We start from the raw sequence: 26,867 nt of genomic DNA, 5'->3' as shown, positions 1-26,867 counted from the left end.
TAACATATCGTCCCATTTGCTGAATTTTTTTGTTCCATTTTTGCTAAAGTCAATAAAAATTATCACAGTTATTTTTAACAAAAACTTGGAACTAAAATACATTTTTTAAAAGTTTAGAAATTAAAATGAAACTAGACCTAAAAATTTAGGAATTTAAATTGCTTTTTAAATTCAGGAAGATAATATACAAAAAAAGGAAAGAAAGATTTAATACTCTTTATAGTTTAAAGTTCTAAATTTCTGAGGTTGTTAACGAACTAAATAAATAAATAAAGATTACTATTGCATTGATGGATTGAATTACCTTGTATATAGTGGAGCGTAATGTAGTATATGGTTGGGTAAAAGCTACTGTCGAGCTGAAATATTTCCATTTTAGCACTACTTAATTAATACTTATCTTTTGTACACTACTATTAACGTTTTGACAACAAATATAAAACTTTTATTTGAGGAGCTACTATTAACTGCTAATGACACAATAGGTACTGACCACCTAATGAGTGGTGGACTCAAACTTTTATTTGAGGAGCACAAATTCATATAAAAATTAATGGAGCGCGGAGTTTATAATATTATATATATTTTTATCCCAAAACTTTCAAATGAATCAAATTAAATATGGATAAATATTACAATTTTCACCTGAAAAAATGGTTGAGAAACGTATGGACACATATGTCAAATCGATTATAAAATATACATGGGCATAAAATTGATAGAATTTCGGAAAAAAGGACATTAGAGTTAGTTTTTGTATCATAGATTTACACAATGTATTTATGTTGACCCAAACTGAGGGGCACTACGTGGAACTCCGCTGCATCCAACAACGAAACGTTTTTGTGATATGCGTCAAGTAATTTGGTCTTGTCTTTTGTGTGAGAGAGAGAGTAAAGAGTTTTATTTATTTATTTATTTATTTATTTGAATAAGAGAGAGAGAGTAAAGAGTAAAAAAGGAGTCCCCGTTTAAAAGAAGTTGGGAAAAAGTTACCACACGGAGAGCCCCGAGATGTTGGACTTCAACGTTCGCGTTCGCAGCGGTGCAAATTCGCCTATTTAAACTCCTCTTTGCTTTTCCCCTCCAAAAACGCACCGGAGATTCATATTTTTCCCTTTTCCCTTCAACTTCACACACACACAAACATGGACAGTCACTCCAACGGAGACTCTCGATCCCATCCCAACATACCCAAAATCAAGTTCACCAACCTCTTCATCAATGGACAATTCGTTGACTCTCTTTCAGGTATCTATCTCTCTACCCCCTCGATTGTCGTGCTCCTGCTCCACGATTTCTTATCCCCCAATTTTCCTATTATATTATACCAATATGAGTTTTCATTTTTCATTTTCTTTTAGTCTAATTTGGTGCTGACGATAAATTAAACTTGGTTAAAATTAAAAATGGACAGCGAAAACGTTCGAGACCATAGATCCAAGAACCGGTGAGGTTATCGCGACGGTAGCCGCCGGAGACAAAGACGACGTCGATCTGGCGGTGAAAGCCGCCCGTGAAGCCTTCGACCACGGCCCTTGGCCCCGCATGCCCGGCGCCGTAAGTATATCTATTCGGTTATCAAATTCTATTTTCCTCTTTCTCACATTCTAAATATTGCTGGTGTCGCTAAAAAGAATTCCCATCTCTCTTATTTTGATTGGTCAATGGCTAAATATTTTCTACTTTATTCCAAATATATATATATATATATTTATTATTTAAATTTCTCTTTTTAATTTTATCTAACTCGCGCGCGTCCTTAAATATCCTTTTATTATTCCCTCAAATCCCATGGTGTTAACTCACTGCAAATTCATAGCCATTAAAAGCTTTGGCTTGTACATTTTGTCTTCTCTGTATATTTCTCTCTTTCATATCAACGTTATTCATAGCCATTGGTGTCGTTTACGTACACGTTCCAATATTTTAAACCAATGGCATATTAATGAAACTTAAAAAATATGAAAGATTTTTTTTTTAATAGAGTGATTTTGAGAAATTCGAAACTTTCTATTAAATTATATCCGTTTTGTTAAAAAATTATGATTTTAGTTGATAAAATATAAGTCAAATCAACGTCATATCACATTAATTTTCTTTTTCCACGCAGTGGAGTATAGTTAGATATTTTAAATGTTTGAATTTTTTTGCTCACAATTAGGCTTAAATAACATAGCCCACATGGCTGGAACCAAGTCGGTAGACTATGGACCAAATCAAGTGGGCATTATTTCGATGTCAACGAAATCGTGTGACAAGTGACAACTTGTGCAAATTAAGAAGGAAAAAGAAAACTCATAGTCCGAACAACGCATTGGATTGACATTTATTTTTATGTTAATAATTGTCACCATAAAGTTTTTATAATGCACGAAATTGGGACGAATCCAGTGAGATGCTCCCCACAAAAGTAACATGGTCTTCCATCATCAGAAACTACAAAATGAAGAAAATTAGCAATTTGGGTGTTTAATTAATCTATTTAACTGCGTGCAGGAGAGGGGGAAGATAATGATGAAACTGGCGGACTTGATTGATGCACACGTGGAGGAATTGGCAGCGTTGGATACGATCGACGCGGGAAAATCGTTTATGATGGGGAAGATTGGGGACATTCCGTCGGCTGCGAACACGCTACGGTACTACGCAGGTGCAGCGGATAAAATCCACGGGGAGGTTTTGAAAATGGCTAGGCCGTTTCACGGGTACACGTTGCTGGAGCCCATTGGCGTGGTGGGCCACATCATTCCGTGGAACTTTCCGACGACCATGTTCTTCTTGAAGACGAGCCCGGCGTTGGCCGCCGGCTGCACCATGGTCGTAAAGCCCGCCGAGCAAACGCCGCTCTCCGCCCTCTTCTACGCCCATCTCGCCAACCTGGTCCGTACTCTTCTCGGAAAAATCTTTTTTATTTATCAATTTTATATATTAAAACTCTTTTTGGACTTTTGTTATTATTATAGCTTTTGGTTTTCATCTTGGACATGTAGCGTGGGTGGACATTTCTAGTCCACTTCAATCTTTTTCTTTTTCTTTTATTATTATTCTTTTTCATATTTCATTTCTACATGGTCGCCTTCAAATTCACCATCTTTTCGATAGGCTGAGCTAGAACTGCTTTCATGAGGAAGAAACAAAAAATATATATATATACAATCATTTAATTTTGAAAATTTAAAGAACAATTTGCCCCCTTCTCCACCCATATTGATACCCATAATCATTCCATCCGTGCATTATCACATCTTTTTTGAAATTGACCGATAAAATAGGACCTTAGTGTTTGTTCTTTTTTCTATTAAAACTAATTGATATGGATCACGTGGTACAAAGATAGTCTATTTTAAATCACATCACCACTTTGTTCTTGATTACCATCATGGATCTCTATTAATTCATAAAATTATAAAGTGAAGAAATATATAAATAATGTTATTACAGACAATTGTATGATATTGTTCGCTTCGGGCGTAACACTTTAACTTTTAATTTCATCCAAAATAATTTGTACAAATGATTATCTTATCTTCCTTAATCAACTTATGATTTATGTTCTTTCCTGATCAAGGTGGAACTTTATTTGTATTTACATTCACCTTATAAATCCAACCAATTTAAATTGGAATTCAGCGGTGGATATATTTTTGTGGTGCAGGCTGGAGTTCCAGATGGAGTACTAAACGTGGTGACTGGTTTTGGGTCCACTGCCGGAGCAGCCCTTGCCTCCCACATGGACGTGGACAAGGTAAGTGACCGTACCAACTTGTGTGAAACGAAGGTAATGGAATCGGCTGTCTGATTTTGTTGGTTTTTGATCATCAGGTGAGCTTCACTGGCTCAACGAAGGTGGGACGGCTAATAATGCAGGCGGCAGCTGCTAGCAATCTGAAGCAGGTTTCACTCGAATTAGGAGGCAAATCGCCACTCCTAATCTTCGACGATGCGGATGTCGATAAGGCCGCTGAACTCGCCCTCCTCGGCATTTTTTATAACAAGGTTTCTTTCTAATTCTAATCAAGCTTAAACAACAATGGAGATTTATGAGTGTGGAAATGCAGGGCGAAATTTGCGTGGCCAGCTCCCGAGTGTTGGTTCAAGAAGGGATCTATGACGAATTTGTGAAAAAGATTAGTGAAAAAGTTAAGTCTTGGGTGGTGGGAGACCCTTTTGATCCTAAAGTGAAATATGGACCCCAGGTAATATAATTGCTTTAGTTGAAAATCAAATCAAATCCAAATCCCAATCCCAATCCCAATCCCAATCCCAATCCCAAGTCTGACCAACTGAAAAGTGAAAAAATTCAGGTGGATAAAAAGCAATTAGAGAAAATTCTATCGTACATAGAACATGGGAAGAGAGAAGGGGCGACCTTGCTGGCCGGTGGGAAGCGGATTGGCGATGTGGGGTATTACATCCAGCCCACCATCTTCACAGATGTCAAGGTTTCATTCCTTCTGAATTTCTAATTACATTAATTAATTAATTATTCTCTTCGTCGAACCAAGTCTGAGTTATTTTAATTACACTTCACAGGAAGACTCGCTGATTGCCCAGGACGAAATATTCGGGCCGGTGCTGTCGGTCATAAAATTCAAGTACGCAAATTAAATTCAAAATCAGATAAAATGTGTATGTTTGGGTAAGTAAGAATTGAATTGAAGAGTGGCGTTGTGTTGTGTTGGCAGGACGATTGAGGAGGGAATAAAGAGCGCGAACAACACAAAGTACGGGCTGGCAGCAGGGATCGTGACGAACAACATAGACGTGGCGAACACAGTGTCTCGGTCGATCCGAGCAGGTTCGATATGGATCAATTGCTACTTCGCTTTCGACGCGAGCAGCCCCTTTGGAGGCTACAAAATGAGTGGGTTCGGTAGAGACTCCGGAATGCATGCTATCCACAAGTATCTCCAAGTCAAAAGCGTGGTTACTCCTTTGCTCAACACTCCTTGGCTTTAATTACGTTCTACACCTATACCATAAGTGATAAGTCTATACCCTTGTTTTAATAATAATGGACAGGTTGTTAATGATTATTATTGTTGTTGTATATGCTATGCATCACACATTGCAAATTTAGAAAAGGAAAAAAATTAATAAATAAAAAAAAATTGGTTTAATTTGGTGGAGCCTATGCCTATCCACATGATTCACGAATGGTGGTTTACTTTTTAACTTTTACACAAAAAATCAGCGACCACACCGGATTCCAATGGGTTACGTTACATGATACAACTAAAAATCCAAACGCATTATATTCAATAAATTAATTATGAAAATAAGTTTCAAATTAATAATATTTAATGTGAATTACCATAAAAAAAAAAGATATACAAAGAATCAAACCAAATAATTTCAATTTAATTCTGTGTCTTGTCTTGTGATTAACCTCGAGCTTCTCTCGTGTAACTTGTGACGTCAATATCCGATCTCACGCGCAGCCCAAACTTCAAATGGGCTTCTTTTTTCCCCCTCCGGATCTGGCCTGAATTTTTCCCCATTTGGGCCTTGCTTTTGAAACCTTGAATGGTCATATAAGTAAATAATAGTCAAGTTTTGTGTTCTTTTGGGTGAACTTTCCAATTTGTTCTTTTTCATGCCTATAGCTAATGAACGGATTTTTTTTTTAAATATTGTTCTAAATGAAACTTATTTTAAAAATATAATTGTTTAATTAAAAATATTAAAAATATTGTAAGTTTTGAAACTTATTTTTAAAATATTGTACTTTTAAAAAATAGAAGGTTGGTCGGACGACCATTTAAACGTGGCGCCACGTAAATTTTTAAAAAAATTTGCACGTGGTCAGACGACCACGTGGGATGATCGTCTCTAGTCGGTTAATTTTTGGAAAAAAATAAAATAAAATTTGTTATATTATATATTATTTAGTAGTTCTAATGTAAAGAATTGCTTAGTGGTGTAGTGGATGTACTACTACCCAATATTTCTTCCACCCCAACCAAGTTCGAATCTTGGGTAACACACTTTTTTATTTTATAACCATTAATCATCTCTCTTTTTATATATATATTATTATTATTTATTTGTCTCTTTTTTTACTTAATATTACCATTTCCATCCAAACTTCTTTTTTTATACATTATTATTTCTATTCTATATATTATTGTATGTTCTATTATTTTATATATTATTGTTTATACTATTATTTATGTTAAGTAAAAAATAGAAAATAGATGATTTATGGTTATAAAATTAAAGTTCGAAACTTGCATGACATGCAGGATTTGAACTTTGGATGGAAATGTCACCCAGGTAATAGTACATCCACTACACCACTAAGCAATTCTTTGATTTAAACTACTAAATAATATATAATATAACAAATGTTATTTTTTTTTCCAAAAATAAACCGACCGACGACCACCTCCTAAATTTCGCCACGTGGCGCCACGTTGCATAGTCGTCTCTAGACGACCATGTTCACTTTTTTAAAACTACTATATTTTAAAAAAAATTTCAAAATATACCATATTTTAAACATTTTTAATTAAAATACAATATTTTTAAAATAACTTTTATTATTAACATTATTAATAAAAAACACCCCTAATGAACAAGTGTAGTAGCTTTTTGGGTGGTTAAATTAATATTTCAACTTTGATTTTGTAGCAATTGTCTCTAAAATGGGGCACATTAGGTTTAATTAATTTGAATTCTAATACATACATAATAAAATTTATCTCCTTTTACTGTTTGCTAGTTGATATATTTCACAACTTTTAGGTTATGAGTTCGATTCCCCCACCACACATGTTATGAGTTCTATTTTGATAATAATTATAGAAATGTCAATAGAAATATTTGATGAATATTTCTAGAAATTTTATAAAAATAAAAAATTCGTAAAAAAATATTTAAATTAAGAAATATGTATTTCAGCATTTCGAGACGAGTTTAAAATGATTAATATTAATAATATGTCTATATTAATGATATTTTTCATATTTTATTAATTTTTTTGCAATACCCTTCCATATTTGACATTGAATCTATAGATATTTGACGAAAATGTCCACATATTAATATTTAATATTTAATACTTGAGTTAAAGTTAATGGGAGTGATTAGAAAAAAAGTTATAAATAAATTAAAGACATATATCACAAGTGGGAAATCTATGATGTATACCTTCGTATATTCTTCTCTTTTATTTCTTTTTTTTTGTGTGTGTTTTTTTTTTTTTTTTTTGAGATCAGCAACATATGTGGACTAAAAATTCAAATTTTCGACTTTTGGTTCGGTAATATTTACCATGATCAATAAAATTTTGCTCAATTAGTAATTCTCTAGATTAATTAAAAGGGCACAAACATCATTAATTATGGCATAGAATCAAAACTTTGAATATATATATATCTATATCTATCTATCTATCAAGAGTATGTTTATATATACGTACTCAAGCACTTACTAGAAGATCAAATTAGTTAGGATACTTACCTTTCTTCTTTTAGCCCGTACGTTAATTTATTAATGGTCAAGTGTATGATAAATAATAACTTAATAATACATTAGTATTGATCTATTTAGCTCTATATTTAACCTTAAAAATATAGTTAACTTAATGAATAATACATTTATTATCCTCTTGAAAAGGTCGATATTTTCATGCTCGAAATTATTTAACTCTATAAAAATGAAAAGGGATAGAGAAGGGGAAGGTGGCGCAAATATAGATCCACAAGTTGAAAGAAGTGGAAATTTGCAATAATTATTTGTCAACAAACGCCATTTATATGTAAGTGGGCTTCTCCAAATCCAATTTATCCATATCTATGGAGCTCTGCTTCTTCATTAAATTCCCCCTTCACACCCAAATTCTGACTTTTGCAGCCACCAAAGGCCAAAGTCTAATATATCTTTAACCCTTTCTTCCATGTATGGACTCAAAAAGGGAATTAAGAAGAAATTACAGATTACAAATATTTGGATTCAAATTGTTAAGTTAATTTCAACTCAGATCAACCTAAAAATTTCAAAGGAATTGGATCTCTATCCTCCTCCTCGGCCATATAACCATTATATGAAGTTGGGAATTAATCTTCCATTAATGCATTATTGATACAAACGAGGGTTTTTTGTTATTAAATGAGGTCATTAATGGAGGCCACGCACGAGCCTTGTCAATGGGTGCATTCTAATTCACTTTTTCCCATTGATTATTGTTCAACCATACTTCTCAATCCTTGGCCCATGGAGGACTGCTGTTGGCGCGTGAAAAAGTGACCTTCCACGTGGCAGTTCACGAAAGATTTGAAGAAGTCTGAGGAATAATATCTCCAGAAGAACTATACCTCAGCCTGATCTCAAAAACTATCAAGATCGAGCCAATTAGTTCTTACTATCACCAAACTTAAGCATAGATTACTGACAGTATCTCATAATCACCATGTAGATTCCACAATCTTGTTATGCAAGTAGGCATGTTTTGGATTGCTCGTCGATGGAACACTTTAGTTTCTACTAATTTAAGCGTCGGAGTTTACTTCCTTTCTTTTACAGGGCTTGCATGCAGTTTGAACACTTATTCCAACACCTTTCTAAATGTTTAAAAGTTACCCAATAATTCGTTCTCAACAAAGATAGTGTTTGAATTTAGATATATTCTTGTTGTTGTTCAAAAATCAGCACATAATATCAAATTGTAAGCTATTACTATAATAGCTAGGTCCATGTTCATTGTCCCAATATGAAAATTACCCAATTAATAATGGGTTGGAAAATCAAATTGAAGTTTAGGGTTTTAGAAGTGTTTACATTTACTCATGGAAAATGTTCCCAAATGAAGATGTTCCAGTTGAGTCCCTCTGTGAAGGAATTCAAATATGGTTTTTAATTTATTATTGAAAAGGTAGTCAATTATATATTTGACCCAATTTGTGTTTTACACTTCACCTCAAGAATTTAATCTATATGGCTAAGCGTACAATCTAAAATCTCTTTTAATCTCATACCATTAGAATAATCCTTCAACTCTCAACTATTGTATTTTCTTCTTCAAATAAAACATTTTTTTTTGTCTTTTGTTATTGATTTTTTTTTTCATTACACATCCACTTGAATCCCATATATTAAACCGAGTATCAAATTTTAAAATAGGCATTCTCAAATTTATGTTAAATATAGCAAATAATGGTCAACCAATAATTAATTTTTCTCAAACCAGTACTCTCCCAAAATTCTTAATTTTACTCTCAATGTATTATTCTCAATTAAGCGTTTTCATACAGAAATTGAAATTGAAATTTGTTAACATAAAGTCAATGTATCATTAAATTAAAATTCTATTAATCGGTGGGTCAAATCTCGCTGATAAGGAGATTGAAGTTGTGTTAGGTACGTAGCAAGTGACATGGTCCCGTATTTAAATATAAATTTAAAGATATATCAACTCTGGTTAACGAAATTTTAAGCAGGAAAAAAATTTGAGAATGGATTCAATAAAATCACATACTAAACCTTAATTATACATATATTTTTTTTCATGATTTGATTTCATTTTCCATTAACATAAAAAGAATTAATATAAAATCACAAGATAGTGGGTAGCTAGAGGCACGCACACAATAACTCAACTAAAAATCACATCTTTTATCTCCTTCCTAAAGATGGAAGTATTTAAATCCAATTTTTCTTCCTTGACAACAATCAACATAACAAAACAAATTAAGTAATTAATTATAAAAGGGGAAATTAAAAATTCCTCACTCCCACTGCCAATTTAAGCTCCCCTAGTTTAATTTGTAGGCTTTGTTGAAAAAAGCTCATGTTCTTCCCTTTACGCACTCAAATTTCAAAAGCCATTTTGCTTCCATACTTTTTCTGTCTTCTAAATCTCATTTCCTTATGATCAATTAGGTTTTCAGTTTTTTATATTCATCAATGACAAAAACATCTGCCAAATTAATTAAGGATCGTGTTCCATTATGTATTATGTATGTCACTCTTTCAAATAAGAAATGTCTCAAATGAATGTGACTATAATATTTTGATTTGACGTGTGTTAGAAAAGAAAAGGAAATAAAAAGTTTAGTAATATTGTCTTGCCACGTCTGTATTTATTAATAGAAGACTATATCAATTTATTTAAAAATTATGTGAAGTTTGATCATTTTAACTCGAACCTTTTTTTAATACAAATTGGATCATTATATTGCAAAAATAATAAATAACAAAATTCATTTGAAAATATAAAACGCTTAACATCTTGGGAGAAAGAGACCGACCATAAAAGATTAGTATAAATATTTTTCTCTAGAAATTTCAACCTAATAGCTTCTAAACTTCATTAATTTTTTTTAACTCTTCGAATTGTCATAATAAAAGATTATATGAGCATAGCTCTATTGGTTAAGTAAATATCATCAATTAAGATGAAAAGTTGGAACCTTCACCTCCATCGCAGATTCCTCCAGGGATAAGCTAAATATTAATAGGAAAGGTCCATACTAAGGGTTGTTTAGGTCTATTTTCTAAAATGGTATAAAACTCTTTTACGAATTAGTTTTTTTGAAACCATTACTATAATTTAAAAATTATTTAGGAAGAGGTAAATACGAGCATTTATGTTGAGTCAAATGTTTAAATCCCAACACTTTATGTTTGCTTTACTAAAATAAAGTATTTAGAAAGATATTTTAATTTTGTATGTTCATCTATTTCATCTCCATATTAATTTACAAATATAACACATCGAAATTATACTATAGTTAAAAAATATTAATCAAACAATTTTTCCACACAAAAAGAATTGTTTTTGTATTAAAAACCTTACCAAATGAACCTAAGAATCCCTCTCATTTGATTATTGCTTTTAAAATGTCCAATGGGCGTGTGTTTGGAGTAACTCTAATAACATCGTGTTTAAACTTTAAACTAAACAACAATTAGATTGGAATTGAAATTGACTTTTTTTTTTCTTTTTAATTTTGCATGGCATTGACCAATTAATGTTTGTTAGTTTTGCAGTGGAGATTGGTCGGATTAGGTCATGTGGTCTTGTTTTTGCCTCGAATTCCCTCCTCTAATCCTAATTTTGCACTCTAATTTTAACTACTAATCACCACAGAAACCCAAATTTTCCCAGATTAGAAAAAACCTCTACTCCAGAACATCTACACTGTCACAAACAAACGCCGTTATTTTCTACACCCTGTTTTTGGTAGCCCCAAAGTTTTCACACGAGCAATTACCGTTTGAATAGAAGCAGTTAACACTCAGATCCACTCCCTCAACTTTTACCCTTTCTTGTTTCTCCTTTTTGGTGATTCATTCATATTTATCTTATCCATTTACCATAATCTACCCTCCCCTATTTATATATTATCATTCCATTACACACAAAACAAACACTCCTCAAAAACTCAGACCTCTGTTTTTTGTTCAATGGGTTCGGTGAAAGGTGAGCATAATAATAATGTTAGCTTCGCGGCGCCGAGGCCATTCGTAACTCGGCTGAAATCTGATCTGAAAGAGACGTTTTTTCCGGATGATCCGTTCAAGCAATTTCAAGAAGATGGGCCTGGGCAGCAACTGAAGAAGGGTGTTCAATATTTCGTCCCCATTTTGGAATGGCTTCCAAAATACAACTTGAGTATGTTCAAATACGATTTGCTGGCTGGTATTACCATCACCAGCCTCGCCATCCCACAAGGCATCAGCTACGCCAAGCTCGCCAGTCTCCCTCCGATCATCGGCCTTTGTGAGTAAAATCTGCAGATTTTAATCAATTGATGTGAAATGTGAATGATGATTTGTGTGTTTGTGCAGATTCAAGCTTTGTTCCGCCGTTGATTTACGCGGTGTTTGGATGTTCGAAGCATCTGGCGGTGGGGACCGTGGCGGCGTGTTCGTTGCTCATAGCGGATACAATTGGAGCAGTGGCTTCGCCGGAGAAAGAGCCCACATTGTATCTTCACCTGGTGTTCACCGCCACCTTCATCACTGGCATCTTTCAGTTCGCCTTGGGATTTCTAAGGTAACCACACACACACACACACACACACACACACACACACACACACACACACACACACACACACACACACACACACACACACACACACACACACACACACAAAGAAGAAGAGAAAAACCCAGTTCTTAATTTAGAATTTTGATGGACAGGCTGGGGATTTTGGTGGATTTCTTATCGCATTCGACGATCGTTGGGTTCATGGGAGGGACGGCGGTGATCATTTGCCTGCAACAATTGAAGGGCATTTTTGGACTCAAACGCTTCACTTCAAAAACCGACGTCTATTCCGTGCTTCGTGCAGTTATCAGCCTTAGACATGAGGTTCCATTTTTCTACTTTTTCTTTTTGGAAAATACTTGACTCTGGCAAAGAGACGGAGGAATGTAAAAAGAGAGATTTTTTACAAAAATGTCAGATTTTGAACGATGAAGATCAAATCTTATCTCATTATCATTTAGAAATTGACAACTCGTGATGAAATTGATTTGAATCGAAAAGACGAAATTTAAAATTTAGTTTGTTCCCACCAAAATAAAGATAAAGAGTGGTTTGGTTATGTTTGATTGTTGCAGTGGAGATGGGAGAGTGCTGTGGTGGGCATCGTGTTCCTGATTTTTCTCCAGTTTACTAGGTTTCTGGTGAGCAGCCTGTAACGTGAAAATAACCAAAATATTTGATTTTACTGTGACCATTAAAGAGTTGACATTTTCAAAAAAATAAATCTGTTTTTACATTTATTACTTTTAATTGTGAGCAATAAGTAATATTGGATTTTGTTTGTCTTACAGAGAGACAGAAGGCCGAAGCTATTTTGGGTCTCAGCGATGGCTCCGATGGTGACGGTCATAATTGGCTGTTTATTTGCATATTTCATCCATGGAGAAAAGCATGGAATCTTAACTGTACCATTTCTTTCCTCTTTTCTTTTTATGAAAATCGCGATTTATGGATTTTGCCAAGATCTGACTTTTCCATTTCAAAATTAAGATTGTGTTTTTTTTTCCCTTAAAAAAATTATCCAACTTTATATCAATTCTTAAACTTTGCAACTAATTGTTAGGAACTTATTTAATTGCTTTTTTAGACACCACCATGCAATGTATGAATAAAATTACCATATGAAGCAATTTTCTTTTTATTATTATTTTATTCTCTGAACTTCAACCGATTTCTCTCTTTTTTTTTTTTTTTAGATTTTGAATATTGATTGTTTAATTTGGTAGTCTTTTTGGGATTTGGACATTTTAAAATCTCAATTTAATTCAAGATATATATCTCTATGGTCTTACTTTTTTAGCCACAATTTATTTTTTTTAGTTCAACAAATACAAAAATATATATCTAAATTGACGACAACTAATTTGGCAATCATAATAGAAGTTTCAGCCAATTTGACAATAGTTTTATTGATTAAGACATTATTCATCTAATTTGGAAATTCGAAGAGTACTATAAAAATTTGATATATAAATTATAAGTTAATAAAAATAGATACTTAAACTTATTAATTAATCTCATCTCTTACGTTGGTTTTTTTTACTTGATTTCACCACAGGTGGGTCACTTGAGCAAAGGAATAAACCCTCTTTCTATTCACTTCTTGAACTTTGATTCTAAATATCTCCCAGCAGTGGCACAAGCTGCCCTCATCACTGGCCTTGTGGCTTTGGCTGTAAATTCTCTCTTCTCACTTCCCTTCCAATTTTCCTCTTCTTTCTATTTTATAAAGCTTCATCATGATCTAATCTCAGGAAGGAATAGCAATTGGCAGAAGCTTTGCAATAAAGAGAAATGAACAAATCGATGGGAATAAAGAGATGGTAGCCTACGGCCTAATGAACATCGTGGGATCATTCACTTCCTGCTACTTAACCACTGGTAAATAAACACACCACCATCACAAAATATCAAATACAAAATTTTGATCAAATCAAATGAAATTAACTTTTTTTTCAGGGCCATTTTCAAAGACTGCAGTGAACTTCAACGCTGGGTGTAGGACAGCAATGTCCAACGTAGTAATGGCGATCTTCATGGCTCTGACCCTCCTTTTTCTGGCCCCTCTCTTCAGCTACACACCTCTTGTAGCTCTCTCCGCCATTATCATGTCCGCCATGTTTGGCCTTATCAAATATGAAGAATTCTATCATCTTTTTAAGGTCGACAAGTTCGATTTCTGCATTGCCATGGCTGCTTTCTTGGGCGTTGCCCTGTTGAGTATGGATATTGGAATCATGCTTTCGGTAAGTAAGAAAATTTGTCACAAGGAAGAATTTCAGAACTGATATTTTCTCATAACTAAATTAAGGGATTGTAGTATGGTTTTTTCAGGTGGGACTTGCTTTGGTGAGAGCACTACTTTACATGGCTAGACCAGCAACTTGCAAGCTGGGGAAAATACCAGACTCCGCTTTTTACAGAGACGTGGAGCAGTATCCCGGTGCCATGAAAGCCCCTGGAATTATTGTTCTTCAACTTGGTTCCCCTGTTTATTATGCCAACGCCAATTACATTAGGGAAAGGTACTGAGTAATGTAAAGTAAAGTTCATTCGGGCATTTTATCAAACAGTTTGTCTGCAATTATGATGGCTTTGATTGAACAGTCCAATTTGGCGTGTTTCTCAATAGGATTTTCAGATGGATCCGGGACGAGCAGGCCGCATCAGGTCCCAAAAAGGGATCCGTCCAACATGTACTGCTGGAGTTGAGCGGTAATAAATTACTGTGAACTTTTGTTTTCGTTGTCGGAATATAAAAATTACCTGGGAAAGAAGTTGAACCAAATGAGTTGTTTGTGCAGGAGTTACATCCATCGACATGACAGGGATTGAAACTCTAGTCGAAGTCCGCAGATCGTTGCAAGCAAATGGAATTCAGGTAAAATTCCACCTCCCCATTTCAATTTACATGCAAAGGGGAAAAGGGCACTGAAAATGAGTGGGATTTTGACGAACAGATGGGAATCATAAACCCAAGAATTGTAGTGATGGAGAAGATGATAGCATCGCATTTCACAGAAACCATCGGCAAAGAGAATATCTATTTATCAGTTGACGATGGAGTAGAAAGTTGCAGAGTTACGGTTCATAAAACGAAGGAAGCCGATGAAAGTGATCGAAATTCAGATGTGACGGTGATGTAGCCAGCGGGTACTCGTGCTGGTATTCTTCAGGCTATAATTTGGGTTACTGAAAGGAAAGATCCTCTGTTGTTGTACTTTTCCATACGAAGAGGCGAAGCCAAAAAATATATAATTTGTTCTGCTCTTCCCAAACTTGCTTGTTCATTCTTTAGATTTTGTTTGGATTTTTCTACTTTAATTTGTTGTCAGCAACGAATTAGCCAACTATAAATCATCACCAGAAACTCTTGACAATATCATCATAATCAATGAATCATGCAGAAATTCAACCGACAGACACTCAAAAATCAAATCATAAAAATGTCCAAACCAAAGCATGAAAATACTTCAACCAAATCACAAAACAAGCCAAGTACAAGAACTCTAAACTTAGGAATGAAGTCAAACTAGAAATTACAAAAATCATCACCAAAACTCTTCGATCAATCTAACAAAGATTTTTTCGGAACTAGGAAACCATTTGAGAAGCGAACAGAAGCATGGTTTGAAATGTATGAAAATATAGAGGTGCGAATTTTACAGAATTGTCGAGCTATATTTCGAGAAAAATTAAATTGTGAACATTGATAGAAATCTTGAAAAAAAATATGGAAATGGATCATGAATATTTAACAAAATTATTTTAATTAATAAATAAGATATAGATTATAGGTTAATTAGGTTATAACTGACCAATTTTAATTATAATATCTAAAACGTATAAGTAATATTTTGAGTACAAGACGTGGGAGTAGGAATTTGAACGGTGAGAGATAATTGTTTCTTTTTTTTTTAAGGGTAAAAGAAACTTTATTGAAACTCAACCAAAGCCATTATGGCTATTGAAACATAATCGATACTGAGTGGTTACATCCATTAACCATTCAGGAAAATCAGAACCCCAAAAACAGGGATTATCAAAACCTGTGGGCTGCCTTTGACCGACGGACATGCAAAAAATTGAAATCAATGAAATTCCTCGCCAATATACGTATATCCTCTAACCAGACATTGGAACCGCACCAAGAAATAGGATCCTCAGTGAGCAGATTGATCAATGGCAAAGAATCTGATTCAAACTGTACTTGTTGGATATTCAGACGGTCAGCCATCAAAGAGAGCAAGAGATTCTGCCATTAGCGGATCATGAGATGCTGCTGCCAAAATTTGCCCCTTTTCATTTCTGCAAACAATCCCAATTCCAGTTCTAAATTGATGTTTCTTGCATGCTGCGTCCACGTTTATTTTAATCCAACCAGCCGGAGGAGGCGACCAGTAATTCTCAATAGTCCGATCATTTGAACTTGCATCCTCCTGAATCCGAAAATCACCGAGAGAAGGGACATCACGGACCTGAAAATCTCTCACATAGGTAAGGATCCAATCGCTCCTAATCTTAGCGTCTGGAATTTGTCTTTGCATTCTAATTGCATTTCGATCATTCCAGATTGCCCAAACACCAACTCCAACCAAATCAAAGTCTGGAGTAGAGAGCGACTCCACCAGATACAACAATCCATCTTGAACGGAATTATTAAAATCACATTGCGGGAAAGCTTGAGGTAACAAAATATTCCAAACCTCCTTTGCTCTTTTGCATTTAAAAAGAGCATGGTCAGTTGTTTCAATTTGCTTCCCACATACTAGACAATTTGGGTTTGGATCAATCCCTCTCTTAATAAGATTTCTCATAGAAGGCACACAGTCGTTGAATACTCTCCACAAAAACATCTTAACTTTTGGTGGAACTTTAAGCTTCCAAACGGAATTCCACCACTGCCCAATTCTATTTTCATTAACTGAGGGGTGGAGAATCTAATGTTCATACCTAGTTTGTAACCACTCCGGACAGTGTAGGTTCCTTTTTTAAGTGCAGCTAATAGGAACAGAAGGAATAGCATAACCAAACTCCTCAGTTTCCTAATATCCCACTGCTTAAACAGGTGATGAAGTCAGAAACCATAAAATCCACATTGGGTGAGTGCGAAGAAGTCGGAGCTTTCCCGAGGTACCCACTTATCCTTAAAGAAATTTGTTGTTAAACCATTGTCAATTCTTATCCGAAGACCATTTGCAAGCAGATCACGACCCCAAATAATACCTTTCCAAAGATAGGAATTAGAAGAACTAGCTCTAGCAGTGAGAATTGAGTCCTCAACCTTTAATAATCCTGACACCATGATATTTGGGTGTTTTAGAGATAATTGTCTTGACAAGTTATATTTTTAATTATATACTACCATCGTTATAGATGAAGTAGAACAATTTTTATGAATGAAGATATTTTTTCGACCAAATACTTTAGTTTTGTCCACATTACAAGATTTACAAATGTTAAAGACTTTATATATAACAAATAGTTTTTTCTAGAATTATAAAAGGTGTTTAAGGTGGGTAAACAAAGTATCCTTTATTTTTTTTTCCAACCAAATACTTATTTTTTCCCGGAACCAAGCTGGACCACCACAAAATAAAATCATAATGGACGATACCAACTTAACCATGAGCATCAACGAATGAAGTAGGAATAGAAGAATCAAATATCCACGAAATCGAATAAGAAATAAGAAAAGACAAACGAAGCAGCATTCTCCCCGAGCAGCATCCTCTAAATGAGTACGCGGTTGGTTGGATTTAGCTACACGGCCCCGACTAGCCAATGAAATAGAACATATCTTAAAAAGGCTCGATCGAATCGACTACAAGATGGACTTTTTGAGGAGTGGTAAGACAGAATTGGACAAATAAGAGTGCTCCACCATGGGCTTGTAGCGACATCGGAGTCAGTTTCCCGTACTTGAAAATCTCTTCCCTCTTTCGAAGTTACCTACTTGAGGGCTTATAAATGGCTTTGGCACAAAAAACCTCTTCAACGAGAGATAATAATCTTCATCTTTTGTAAAAGAAAGAAGAAAGTCCACCGGGAGACATTCATACATAAACCGCTCTACTGTAGTTGTTCTTGGCCGTCGAGTTGTTGTGTAGTTTAGTTGAATTTAACATTTGGTACGACCTGCTTTATGTCAACTCTTGTCACTGTTGCAATTTGTCGGTGCGTCGACCTTTAATTTTTGGACAGAAGACAGAAATGAAAAAAAAAATATTATTTAAAAGGTGATTTTTGAAAATAAATACTTATTTATGAGAGAACTTAAAAAGAGGGGAGGGAGGTAGTGTAGACTGTACTACTGTAGTTGAGATTTCATTGAAAGGAGTTGGAATGAGCCCAATTGGCTGGCCCATTTAGGGATTTGGGCCGAGCATGGCTTACGGAGCGCGTACTACGTGTTGGTCCGTGAGGGGCAGGAATTGACGCGTGGGTCCCCTTGTACGGATTTATTTTTTCTTTTTTACTTTTTCGGAAATCGCTTTAATGATGTGGGACCCACCTTTCGGATCTACCAAAAAGCGGGCGAGCGACTGATTGTATGGCATGGGCATGGGCATGGTATGTCTTTTGTTTTATGGCATGAGAATGGGATGGTGATGTTAATTAAGGCGTGAGGACATAAATGCCCCTAACTCCTACATGTACATGCAGTGGCAGTGGCAGTGGCAGTCCCTAAGAAAGTGAAACACACGCGCTCTCTCTCTGAAGCTAAAGTATCAAACGGCAACCTGGCGGGACGGTTTAGAAAATTGGAGTGAAGATCAATTTAATAATAAAAAGCAATAATTTCGATACGGTGACAGCAGTTCATTAACTCTGACACCCTTCTCTGACGTTGACATGTGGCACTTTCACAAGTCACTCTCCCCCATTTGCCTCTTTTCCTTCTTCCTTTTTCTTTTTCCTATTTCTTGCCAACAAATTATAATTCGTTGAATTTTATCAGTTCATTTAATTTTGAATGACTAGTGGTGATTACTTTTTTACTGTCTTTCTTTTCTAATTATATACAATGGTTCTTGGGCTATTTTTAATTTTAACCTTCACCTTATTTATTTGAAGAATTGATTTTTCTTAGTTCCATAATTTCTTGGCTCAATTTTTTGTTATTAAAAAAGTGGGTGCTGTAGCATGGAAAATCGAACGTCCTAGACGAGTGCAAAACCTACAAATTAGAGAAAACATCGCTCAAGTTAGTATAATTCGAGGAGATATCTAGACGAGCAATCAAAATATAGATGTACCTACGAAACTTGTTTCTATATTTATACTATCGTGATGTGGGCCCCACTTGGTAGTTATCCTATATTGCTACAGGAATCAAGGCATAGGTTTTACATAGCCAGAAAACGATTGAGAGCGGTTTAATTTTAATTATATGAATACTTCAACTTGACTTTAGTTGTGTCTAAGGTATGAGATACGGCTCTTGAAATTTAGGATATAAGGTATTAATCTTTGAACTTTTGAAGGCAACAGGCTACCTCAATAGTAGGTATTAAGTTATTTTTTATTAACAAAGTTGAACATGAAAACATGTCATTTGGACAAAATAATTGAAGATGTCAACAAAACTAAAATTTTGAGATTAATTTTCAAGCCATTGTGGTATATGAACCCCACCCAAATCCCATTTGATCCAGCAGTGCCAATGTTTTTCAAAATGCAAAAAACATGAAAATAGAATAATAATTGGCAAATCACGTTTTATGTGGCATGTTCAAATGATCGATTAATTAGCATTGAGACATATTATTCATGTATTTAATTTGAATTAGAGTTCAAAATTACTTACTTGAAATATTGTGTTAAATTATGAATGAGCAAGTCTATTGTCTTTCAATAGATAAAAGGAACGGAATAGTTTATATAGTCCCATCAATATGATTATTACCAAAAAAAAGTAAAACAGTTCTAACTTTAGTTAATATTGGTTCTTAATTATTGATTAAATAAATGAACGATACTTTTCGACAGATTGTCTGACGAATGGAAATCAGCTACCGGCATTCTCGGTTAAACTTCCGCCGAATTTCGGCAGCACCGACAACAGTGATGTGCTGTGCCTGAAAGAAAGAAAACAGAAAAAAAAATATATAAATCTCTGAAGGACGTTACAAAATGTTTGCACTTTAATTTCCATTTAGTTCATAAATTACAAAATGTTACACACGTATTTTTTAGGTTTATCTATAGATTTTAGTTTTAATTTTTATTTCATCCCTAAATTATAGGTTTGGTTTTATTTGGTCTCTAGATTTCAAGATGTTACACCTTTACTCATAAATTTTAAATTTGATTTTTTCATTTGATCCATAAATTTTAAAATATTAACACTTTTATCTATGAATTTTCACTATGGCTCATTTTTAGTGTCTAATACGATATGTCAACATAATCATTAGTCCAAAATACTGACTCAAAAGTTGATGGATCTATTTAATATTAATTGATATTATTTATATGCTTATACGGTGAAAATATTTATTTTTATACCATCTTTCAATGTGATGGATGGACATTGAGAAACTAAACTCAAAATTAAAAGATTCTAGGGTAACATTTAACCAAATACAAACTAAACTAAAAGATTTAGAGATAAAAATGTAAGCGTTTGAAATTTAGAGATTAAATAGAAATTAAACTCAGGATCATAAGAGTATCTCATGACGATGAATTCAAATGGCAAATTTTTCGACATTCTACCACAGCGGCTATAAGTTATTGTATGGCCAGTAGCTAGCGTTTTAAAAAGGGGACTATGATTTTAATTTGCACACAACAAAGTCATGCCCCATATTTCCTGACAAAAGCCTTATAAATTTCATGCAATTATTTCAGACAATCCTAAATTTTAGGTTTTCCTTTTATTCAATTAAATTAAAATTTAAATAAATATTCCAAAAAAGTAGGTTCAAAACTTGTCCAATAATTAACAAAACCTCCATAATCAACTATAAAAATATCAAGTTAAAAAGACGTTTAGTCCTACCACAAATTTAATCCATAGCAAGTTTCAATGAAATAGCAACTCAACATAATGAGGGCATGAATTTTACCATTTTATTCAAGTTTTATATTTTATTTAATGAAAATTAAATTTTAAACTATATAATTAACTCAAACATGTAAAAGTATATTCAAACGTAGTTAAAATAAATATTAATACATCTTAATACCATCTTAAAAGTTGATGGTACCACAATGCATCTCCATCAAACTTAATAATAAAATTTTAGATCCGGTCTTGGTTCATAAAGTCTTATAAAAAAATTTTCTCTCACTCCTAAAGTTTTGAAAATTTTATTTATATCTCTTTTTCCAGTAAAAAAAAAAAAAACTACAATAGTAGATGTGGAATTATTTATTCCCTATTGAATTTGTATCTACCCTCTACTGTCCATTTTTACTTTTTAAACTTTTAATTAATTTGATCCACCAACCGTTATTAAGTTGTATATTAAATTCCTACCTTGAAAATGCACATCTAAGTTACTGTAAATGGGATAGAGTCTTTTCTTAGAGGAAATATAATGCACTTTAAGCTATTATTTATTTATATGTCACAACATATCATGACCAATAATGTATAGAGAAAACACACAGAATTTAATAAAAATTTATGGACAAAATTTAAGATTTTGAATATTTATTATAAAAAAATCATGACAGTTATTCGTGTCAATTACCATTAAGTCATAATGGCTTTGGTACGATTTTACCATTGAGTTTACCATTGAAGTTATAATATAATGATATAATTAAGAAGTAATAAGAGAGGCAAAGAAACAGTGAACAGAATCTGGTGGGGCTTTGAGCTGTTAAATAGCTGGCCATGGCGCTGGGACTGCATTATTTCCCTCTCATCCCTACTAAAATTCCCACTCTCTTCACTCTCTTCTTCTTCACACCCACATTTTTTGGCATTCAGATGCCTCATTCGACATGAAGATCAGCCCCATTTTCGACCTTTCACTCCTCCTCCTTCTTCCCGCCTTCCTCCGCCTCGCCGCCGCCGCCGTCGGCCATGGCAGCCTCTCCGACGCCGAAGCTCTCTACATCCGGCAGCGCCAGCTTCTGTACTACAGAGACGAGTTCGGTGACCGCGGCGAAGAAGTCACGGTGGACCCCTCTCTGCGCTTCGAAAACCAAAGAATCAGAGATGCTTACATTGCGCTTCAGGCTTGGAAACTCGCCATTTTGTCCGACCCCCTAAATCAAACCGCTGATTGGGTCGGATCCGATGTCTGCACCTACACCGGCGTTTACTGTGCGCCCGCATTGGACGATCCTACCATCCGTACCGTCGCCGGCATCGATCTCAACCACGGCGACATTGCCGGATACCTCCCGGAGGAGCTCGGTCTTCTGACGGATCTCGCATTGTTCCACATCAACTCCAACAGATTCTGCGGCACTGTGCCCCACAAATTTGACCGCCTCAAGCTGCTCTACGAGTTGGATCTCAGCAACAATCGGTTCGCCGGCAAGTTTCCCGACGTGGTCCTCAAGCTTCCGACGCTCAAGTTTTTGGATCTGAGATTTAACGAATTTGAAGGCGGTGTACCCAGAGAACTGTTCGACAAAGATTTGGACGCTATTTTTATTAACCACAACAGGTTCAGATTCGAGCTGCCGGATAATTTCGGGAACTCGCCGGTGTCGGTCATCGTCCTCGCCAATAACAAGTTCCACGGGTGTTTGCCGGCCAGCTTGGGCAATATGACGAGGCTGAATGAGATTATTTTGATGAATAACGGGCTTAACTCTTGCTTGCCGCGGGGAATTGGGTCGTTGAAGAACTTGACGGTGTTCGATGTCAGTTCCAATAAATTGGTGGGTCCGTTGCCGGAGACATTTGGGGGACTGGTGAGTTTGGAGCAACTCAATGTGGCTAATAATTTTCTTTCTGGGAAGATTCCGGAGAGTATCTGTGATTTGCCTAAGCTCCAGAACTTTACGTTCTCGAATAATTTCTTCACCGGTGAACCGCCGGCGTGTTTGGGGGTTCCGGATTCGGATGAACGGAGAAATTGTTTGCCCGGAAGGCCGGAGCAGCGGCCTAGTGGACAATGTAATTCGTTTTTGTCGAAGCCTGTGGATTGTAATGCGTTTAAATGCATTTCTTCTTCCGTTTCCCCTTCTCCAACTCCACCGGTGACCTCGCCTCCAGTGATTTCGCCGGCGCCTCGGCCGGTTGTTTCCCCCTCGTCGCCTCCTTCACCGGCGCCGTCTCATTCTCGCAATTCACCGCCAGCTCCACCGTTTTCGCCCCATTTTCCTCCTCTGCCGCCACAATCGCCGCTGGCACCGCCTTTGTCCCCCTCTCCACCCTCTACTTCTCAGCCGCCATCACCGCCGCTAGTTTCTTCTCCGACATCGCCTCCTTCACCGCCGTCTACATCTACAACCCCTTCATCCCCTCCAACTCCACCCCATCTTCCCTCTCTGCCGGCGCCGTCGCCTTCCTCGCCGCCGCAAGGTCATGCTCCGCCGGTATTACCCACGCCGTCTGTTCCATCACCTCCGTCGCCGCCTCAAGGTCTTACACCGCCGGCATTGCCCTCTCCATCGGCGCCGTCACCATCATCGCCGCCTCAAGGTCACACTCCGCCGTCACAGCCTTCGTCGCCGCCACAAGGTCATACTCCGCCGGCTCCACCTTCAGCGTCCGAGCCCTCACCTTCATCGCCGCCACAAGGCCACATTCCGCCGGCTCCACCTTCGGCGTCCGAGCCCTCACCTTCATCGCCGCCGCAAGGTCACACTCCCCCGGCTCAGCCTTCACCTCCTGCAACATTCCCGCCGGCACCGCCATTCTCAGTTAACACTCCGCCTCCACCACTTTTCCCTACTTTCCCATCGCCACCATCTTCACAACCTCCGGTGTACTGTCCACGATCCCCATACCCACCACTTCCTCCATCGGCGCCGCCGCCGCCACTTCTTCATTCTCCGCCTCCCCCAGTCTACACATCGCCAACACCACTCCCTCTTCCGTGCATACAACCTCCACCGCCTCCCTCACCGGATGTTCAATATTCCGAACCGCCGCCTCCGCCGTCGCCCTTACAACCTCCAACACCACCATCTCCGATTCAATATAATTCCCCACCACCGCCATTGCATTACCAATCTCCTCCCTCACCTTCACCACCTCCGGTTAGTGTCCATCCGCCGCCGCCGCCGTCGCCCCCACCTCCCGTGGTCTACCAAAGCCCACCGCCGCCTCCAACTCCGGCATACGGAGGGCCACTGCCACCAATCTACGGAGTTCCCTATGCTTCTCCTCCACCCCCACCCTTCTATTAATTATTTATTATCTTTTCCGGCCGACACCCAAATTCTAAAAAAAATTTCTCGATGACTGCAACACCACCTGCAATTTCCCCTTTTGAGCTTCATTTCTAGTTAATTCTTCTCCCTCTGGTCCTCATCGCCCAGAGAGAAAGAATAAACTAATTCGAGCTAAGATTTAAGAACAAGAAAAAAATTCCATCATATGTTAAAAAAACAGAGAGAGGGAAAAAAAAAAGCAAGGAAGCTTAAATCCTTGCCTTCTATATTGCCTTTTTACATTTGATATGAGTCTTTTTTAGTCTCTGCAATAAAAATGAGTAGATTTTGCAGGGCAATTTTATGGCTGTTATGTGATTTCAGAGCGGAAATGTATTGTATAGAGAGGAACGCCATAATTTCCAGGGCTATAAATTCATCAAAAAGCTGCAGTTTTATCTGCCGCTCTTTGGTTTTTCAGTTGTTTTATTATTTTTATCATCATCTGATTCCTATTATATCATATTTAGTATTCCTTTTGGATTTTGGATTTTTGTGGTTTTGCTTTTGGTCTGGAATTGAGCGACGGTAGATTTAGACAACAATCTTTTTGTTTCCAGATTTCGTAGACTCAAACGAGAGTCCGAATTTGGTCAACGTAAGTCAACATTTTTAGAAAAGGGGAAAGAAAAATAAAAGGCTTAATTCAGAGATGAATTTCCATAGCTGTGAGGTTTTGAAAAAATTAGTCAAAAAGCAGAAGACAGAATCTTGTACAGGAAAGGGAAAAAACACACGACAACGTGATCGGCGGACGTCCAGATTATGACGAATCACGAAATTAATTAATTAATCCATTTATGATTTTACAAGTTGAAATATATATATATTATATATATAATGGCTGAAATTTATATTTCTAAATCTATGACCGAGGTCTGGCCACTGATCCCCAGTAACATGGAGCTGAATCTGAATGGCTCATCTCAAATCGACCTAACCCTAATGATTTTTTTCTTTCTTCCAAAATTCTCGTTTTTAGAATGGAGATCGGAATTCGAATTAATAACATTTTGAATCTATCTCGGAACTATGTTATGTTGAAGTTGGTTTCAAAATTCTTTTATTATTAATCGTTTCTATGAACTTTAATCTCATGTGTTTTAATTTTTGACTGCTGTGGGAGACATTATTTGACTCATAAATTAATCATTTTTTTTTTCCATTCAAAGATATGAGATTCTTTTTGGAGATTTGATTGCAACCCAACAGTCGGAAGGGTTGCAATAATTGCAAAACTTACTTCGACTTTATTTTAATTTTAAAATTTTAAAATATTTTATTTATAAGTTTCTCAATTATTTTGAGATTAAATTCAGACGCCCTTTATTAAATTATTTGTCCTTTCATTTTTCGTAGAAGAAAATTATTTGTCCTTAGACATAATTTTTTTTATACAACAAAAATGGGACGTAACTTTCGACTCCCCACAAAGAAATATATGTCATTTATTAAAATGATGAGTAAAGAAATTGTTATGCAACGGGAATCGATAGTCGAGCTACAGGTTACGACCGGAGGGAAGCCCGCTGGTCCAAGAAGGCCGCGGCCCAGCCAATGATCCCCATCTTCGATCGACGGTTTCGCCCAGGCCCTGCAACGGTGAATTAGGATTAGCTATGAAAGTTCTGGAACACCTTCACGCTATAAGTAGCGATCCAGCCTTAGAGGTAGGGGCATCTAAAAGTTGATTACATTTACGTCATTCTCTTGCTAACTTAAGCATCGGAGCCCGTGTGACTAGAGTCACACCGGTTTAGCTCGATTTGGTTTTGCAGGTACTAATCCCGAATCAACAAGTTTGGTGGGTGCGAGGAGGAGAACCAGAGGATTGAAATCCACGCATCAACAGAAATATATGTCATTTATTAAAAAGCTATACTCATCGTGACTTTAGAAAGTGTAATTTGATATGTATTCAAATTTGAGAGTGTAATTTGATATGTATTCAACTTTAAATAATCTTGTGAGTAATTAACTTTGTTGGCTTGGTAACCCTCAATCATAATCAATATCCAATAAGTTGGTTGGCTTCGTCTGGGATGTTAGATTAAATAAATGTAACTTATATAAGAGTTTATATGCCTTAATCTACGAACCAGCCCAAATCTTTAGAGTTTTTATGATTAAACCACCGAAAAGAGATGTGTAGTGCTCTCTCTCCTCTCTTTTTGGACGTCACGTGCATGCAAACATATTCTCGCCTGGTTCGTCCCGAAATCACATCATAAAAACTCCAAAGTATAAAAAAAGAATCCGGGTTGGTCAATAGGGACAATCTTCACTTTTGAAAGCAGACAAAGCCAATACGGTAGCATAGTCAAATTAAAAGGAAATGTGGAGACCATCAAGTGCTTCATTCGGATTCCAAATTTTGGGCGCGAGACGTTACACAAATTCTCCATTAATACTAATAAATTCCACCAATCTAAACATATCCACGTACGTACTCTTGAACTAAAAAAAAATATAATCAATTCAAAGTGATATATCCTTTTGAAAGGGCCTACCATTA

The 26,867-nt window shown here is 36.1% G+C and overlaps 2 protein-coding genes, 1 long non-coding RNA gene and 1 pseudogene across 3 annotated transcripts; 3 read left to right on the top strand and 1 right to left on the bottom strand.

Moving 5' to 3' along the window:
- The first annotated feature begins 1,018 nt into the window (after positions 1 to 1,018).
- Positions 1,019 to 5,123, top strand: ALDH2C4 (aldehyde dehydrogenase 2C4). Its single transcript, XM_022289214.2, has 9 exons — positions 1,019 to 1,251; positions 1,418 to 1,560; positions 2,500 to 2,883; positions 3,659 to 3,748; positions 3,826 to 3,999; positions 4,062 to 4,199; positions 4,308 to 4,445; positions 4,537 to 4,598; positions 4,689 to 5,123. The coding sequence occupies exons 1-9, from the start codon at positions 1,149 to 1,151 to the stop codon at positions 4,960 to 4,962; spliced, it is 1,506 nt and encodes a 501-aa protein (XP_022144906.1). The 5' UTR covers positions 1,019 to 1,148; the 3' UTR covers positions 4,963 to 5,123.
- A 6,239-nt stretch (positions 5,124 to 11,362) lies between these two features.
- On the top strand, positions 11,363 to 15,279 carry SULTR3;5 (sulfate transporter 3;5). Its single transcript, XM_088124815.1, has 12 exons — positions 11,363 to 11,728; positions 11,797 to 12,004; positions 12,154 to 12,325; positions 12,577 to 12,642; positions 12,793 to 12,906; positions 13,560 to 13,676; positions 13,756 to 13,882; positions 13,961 to 14,247; positions 14,336 to 14,526; positions 14,634 to 14,716; positions 14,806 to 14,882; positions 14,962 to 15,279. The coding sequence occupies exons 1-12, from the start codon at positions 11,413 to 11,415 to the stop codon at positions 15,145 to 15,147; spliced, it is 1,944 nt and encodes a 647-aa protein (XP_087980941.1). The 5' UTR covers positions 11,363 to 11,412; the 3' UTR covers positions 15,148 to 15,279.
- LOC148210588 (uncharacterized) lies at positions 13,855 to 14,968 on the bottom strand. Its single transcript, XR_015791263.1, has 2 exons — positions 14,768 to 14,968; positions 13,855 to 14,489 (listed from the first exon to the last, which is right to left on the bottom strand). It is a non-coding gene; the product is annotated as an uncharacterized LOC148210588 (long non-coding RNA).
- Positions 15,280 to 21,845: 6,566 nt separating the features above from the next.
- On the top strand, positions 21,846 to 24,772 carry LOC148210587 (leucine-rich repeat extensin-like protein 5 pseudogene; annotated as a pseudogene).
- Positions 24,773 to 26,867: the final 2,095 nt, after the last annotated feature.

Source organism: Momordica charantia, assembly GCF_013281855.1.
Source record: "Momordica charantia cultivar OHB3-1 chromosome 6 unlocalized genomic scaffold, Mcharantia_2.0 BLBB01000006.1, whole genome shotgun sequence".
Lineage (NCBI taxonomy): Eukaryota > Viridiplantae > Streptophyta > Magnoliopsida > Cucurbitales > Cucurbitaceae > Momordica > Momordica charantia.
Note: the sequence above shows the minus strand (reverse complement) of the source record. Positions and strands in the feature narration are given on the sequence as shown.